Here is a 4,040-nt window from a genome sequence, read left to right as displayed (position 1 = left end):
CGCTTGTGACCGACTCTTTCAATTTACCTGCTGCGTATAACGACCACTTCAGTTTCATGGTTGTCAGTCAAACAGTTAGCCATTTTTTATATAGTTTCAAATCCTATCAACAATACATATGGTAAAATCAATCTGGAAGAGCATAAAAAGCTTGGAGGGATCTTCCAAGACACCATTTCAAAAGTTGGGCATTTTTCTCATCACAGGCATGAATTCAATGATATTAATGGGTAACTTACAGGGAACCATTTTTGACAAACAGATCATTCTTGTAATAACGGATTAGCTATATATATAAGAAAAACAGATAAGAACACAAAAGCTACAGTCTATTACTTTGGCCCATTTGTCTCCTGCTTGACTTTGACAGAATAGACAATGTATGCCGTCGCGGTCACCATGGTTTTCTGGTCATTTCTAAGCTACCCATTATATAAGTTCTTTAAATCCATTCAAAACACATTAATGGTTGATGATAATGGAAAGCTCACAACCCTTAGCCATTGAGAGTTTTTCTTCTAGTTGGTTATCTGACCATAAAACCTCCTTAGATGGCCTGGTTGAGTCCCCCAGAGAATCTTTTGGGTACTATTATGGAGAGTCGTCAAATAGATTTCTAACAGACCAGAACTTCAATTTTGATGCTACTGCTCAAACTCCCGAACCTGTTATTATTCATGCTGATGAGCTTTTCACCAATGGCTTCATTAGACCTATTTATATTGATCCATCAAAGAGAGATTCTTGTAATACCTTAGATTCCATTTCCATACAAACCCCACCTTTTACTTCAAGAACTGAGAATCCAAAGGGGAGGAGTGGTTGCTGCTTTGTTAGAAAGTATAGGAAATCAACAAAGAAAGTCCTGAGAAGCCTTTTTGAACATCTCAGACCTTTGTGCCATAAGCTAGGGTGCTCGAGAAAAAGTACCAGGGTTGATGACATTGAGAGGAGGATGATGGGGAGAGCTAAGAGCTGGAACGGTTCACCACAGGCATCTCCACAGCAGTTTACACCTTGTGCTTCAATGGGTGCTTCATGCCATCTTGAAAACTCTATTTATGAGGCTGTTCTTCATTGCAAAAGATCAATAGGTATTTTCCAAGTTTTTTGTTAATAACTAAAACATAATTTCTAAACCCTAAACTTACTAAAAACATCACAGATTCTTATGTTGTTTTTTTGCCTTGTTTCATTTCAGAAAAATGATTCATTCATGCTCTCAATATGAGAAAAAAGATGATAGCAGAATAAAGAAAGAGCTGCATGATGGGTGGAAGCTGATCAAGTGTCAACTTTTTATTTTGTCTCATCTATGTGTCTTCTTCTTTCTTAGATGTTTATGAACGACAGCAAGGTTCTTTTCTTTTAAACTAATAAGAATTAAACTAATGTGATATGGATTTTTTCCAGCTTCTTGTTAGTAATGTAAATGAACTTTCATATTATATCTATAAACTGTTTTATAAGGTTACACCAATCCATGGATGGAATCACAGATTCTTTCCCTCATTTTGATTCGTGCTTATGAAACTAAAATGGTACGGTATTGATTAGATTTACATGGAAGTTTGGGATTTGAACATTGAAAATTATATGCTGCCATTGTTCTCTTACAAGAAATGAGAACATCTTTGGATGATGATGGTAAAAATTTCACCATTTTGAGAGGTTCCAAAGTTAAACAAAAAACATGCTTGTTTGTGCCTTTTCTTCCAATATTTTTTTCAATATATGGGACATGGAGGAAGGACAATTCAGTTGTCCCACCATATGTTACACTTGATATAGCATTGATGGGGAGCTAAAAGTTTTCAATATTAATTCCAATGGTTATCTTTACCAGCAGTAGTTCACAATTCTTGACAAAAATCAATCATTTTTACACAATAAGTTAATCTGAAATCCAACACTAATTCAGTAACTCGCTTTGCGAACCCTTTTGCCTTGGTGTGAACGTTCGAAAGGATGTGTTGCCGATATCCACACGCAACTGTTGATATAGAGACAGAGAGAGAGGATCTTTCCAGTGTTTCTTGCATGAAACAAGGTAGACAAGACAGGGAAGGGGCACATGGAGAAGCTATATATGTTAGGACAAATTAAATTCCATAGTCAATGCAATCAACTTTCTGCAAACTTTTGTTGTCTTCTTCTTAGAGAGCTTCTTTAATACCTTCAAAGAAGCACTATAATACAATTGTGACCGTGTCCAAATAGAACCAGTTTTTATTTTCTCTAGTGATCTCCTATACAAACCTTAGCCTATCATCAAGATATGTCTTCACTTGCTGGTTTTCAGGCACAGATTCTCCACCATTAAATGCAATGTCAAGAAATTTACTAGGCTCGTTTAGTATTACAATAAATTTCAACAGTAGTTTTGACAAAGATTTTCATTAGTCAAAAGCAACATCATGGTTTTGGTTGAAAAAAAGAACATTCCGGACAAGTGAGTAAGCTAGTTAGGGATGGGAATCTTGCGTTAGAGAGGGGACCAAAAACATTGCATGTTGGAAATGTCGGCCATATGTCGTTCTTTTTGGTAATGAATGTGTGGCAAATGCTTACCACTTCTTGCCATTGCCATAGTCTGTCTTTGATTCATATAGTATGATTCTTGGAGAGCTGGCCCAGTCTACAAAATAATAAAACTAGCCCAGGCTTAGCTGAGAGAGAAGTTAAAAAAAACTGACCCAAAAAGAAAAAAACATTAGGAAAGTGTCAGAAGTGGGATTTGAACCCACGCCCTCTCACGAGGACCAGAACTTGAGTCTGGCGCCTTAGACCACTCGGCCATCCTGACATTGCTGTTCTGCTTTTTAATTTTTATTTTATATAAAATCTGTCTCGAAAGCTTGTAATATTAAACAAGATGTATCAATCTTGAATTATTTATATGCATTGTCCTGGTTGAGAAAATCACCCAAAATACTCCTTTTTGGTTTTATATATTTTAATTTTTTTATTTGAATTTTTATAAGTTTTAACTGTTTTGTAATTATTTAAGTTTCAATAATGTTTGATAAATTAAAAATATGTTCAATTTTAAATTTTGAATTCAATATGTATTGAATTTGAATTATAAAAATGATCGATATTTACTAAAATATAAATTTATAGTTTGAAAACTTAAATATTAAATGAAAGTAATTAATTTAAATATTTATGATTATGGTTTTTTACTTAAAAGGATATATAGTCTCAAGATTTTTTTAAAAGAGTAAACTAAAGATTGACTAATGTATGATAAGTTACATACAATATATTTTTGGTGTATGTATCTCAGAGGTTTCTTAATCAAACTACTTATGATATACTTATCTTTTGGTGAATGTACTTTAGAGGCTATCTATTATTGTGACAAATTTAAATTAGTTCATCTACTGTTCTTGTATTATTATAAAAATTTAATATCAAATTGAAATAGAGTTAATTGAAATAGAGTTAATATTTATTGTTTAATGAAGTTAATTTTTATGTTTTATGATTTTGTAAATAAATTTTTTATTTAAAATTTAAATGCAATTAAAATAAAAATAAGATCCATTCTTTATGATAAAAGTATCTTGCGGGTACTTTAACCTTTTATCCTTCTATAGAAAAAGATGAATTAAATGGCTTTTAATATTCTCAATATTTTAATTTTCAATGAATTGAATTTATTCACCGAGTTATCAAACAAGCTCTTAAGATATTTTTAATTTTTACGTAAAGATTAATGTAATATAATATTATAATTAATATTTTTCGGGAGGAAGTTTTCTATTTTGTGATCGAGTTGGAAGTATTAAAATTTTATACATAAAATTCAGTTTTAGAATTGGAGCGTCCCGTTGGTGGAGAAGTGATGGTAGCCGAAGGTTCAAGACGCTCCAAAAAATGGAGTAACCCAGCATCCTACGAGTTCCCTTTGTGTTAGTGAGGTCTCCACTCATTGAAGTCCTCCCCTCCCTGCTGATATCTTTCGCCAGTTTATAGCCAAAACAACACACATTCATTCCTTTTTAAGAACCAAATTCGAAAACCAGACCCACTTG

The 4,040-nt window shown here is 32.9% G+C and overlaps 1 protein-coding gene and 1 non-coding gene across 2 annotated transcripts; one reads left to right on the top strand and one right to left on the bottom strand.

Annotated features, from left to right (window-relative positions):
• The first annotated feature begins 465 nt into the window (after positions 1–465).
• On the top strand, positions 466–1,458 carry LOC108469377 (probable membrane-associated kinase regulator 6). Its single transcript, XM_017770268.2, has 2 exons — positions 466–1,094; positions 1,202–1,458. The coding sequence occupies exons 1-2, from the start codon at positions 473–475 to the stop codon at positions 1,207–1,209; spliced, it is 630 nt and encodes a 209-aa protein (XP_017625757.2). The 5' UTR covers positions 466–472; the 3' UTR covers positions 1,210–1,458.
• A 1,264-nt stretch (positions 1,459–2,722) lies between these two features.
• On the bottom strand, positions 2,723–2,806 carry TRNAL-CAA (transfer RNA leucine (anticodon CAA)). Its single transcript has one exon. It is a non-coding gene; the product is annotated as a tRNA-Leu (tRNA).
• Positions 2,807–4,040: the final 1,234 nt, after the last annotated feature.

Source organism: Gossypium arboreum, chromosome 8 (genome assembly GCF_025698485.1).
Source record: "Gossypium arboreum isolate Shixiya-1 chromosome 8, ASM2569848v2, whole genome shotgun sequence".
Taxonomy (NCBI): domain Eukaryota; kingdom Viridiplantae; phylum Streptophyta; class Magnoliopsida; order Malvales; family Malvaceae; genus Gossypium; species Gossypium arboreum.
The sequence above is the reverse complement of the archived record's forward strand: the minus strand, read 5'-3'. Positions and strand labels throughout refer to the sequence as shown.

Excerpts from the sequence above, each read along its gene's own strand:
- LOC108469377 (XM_017770268.2), top strand. The coding sequence starts at position 473 with ATGATAATGGAAAGCTCACAACCCTTAGCCATTGAGAGTTTTTCTTCT.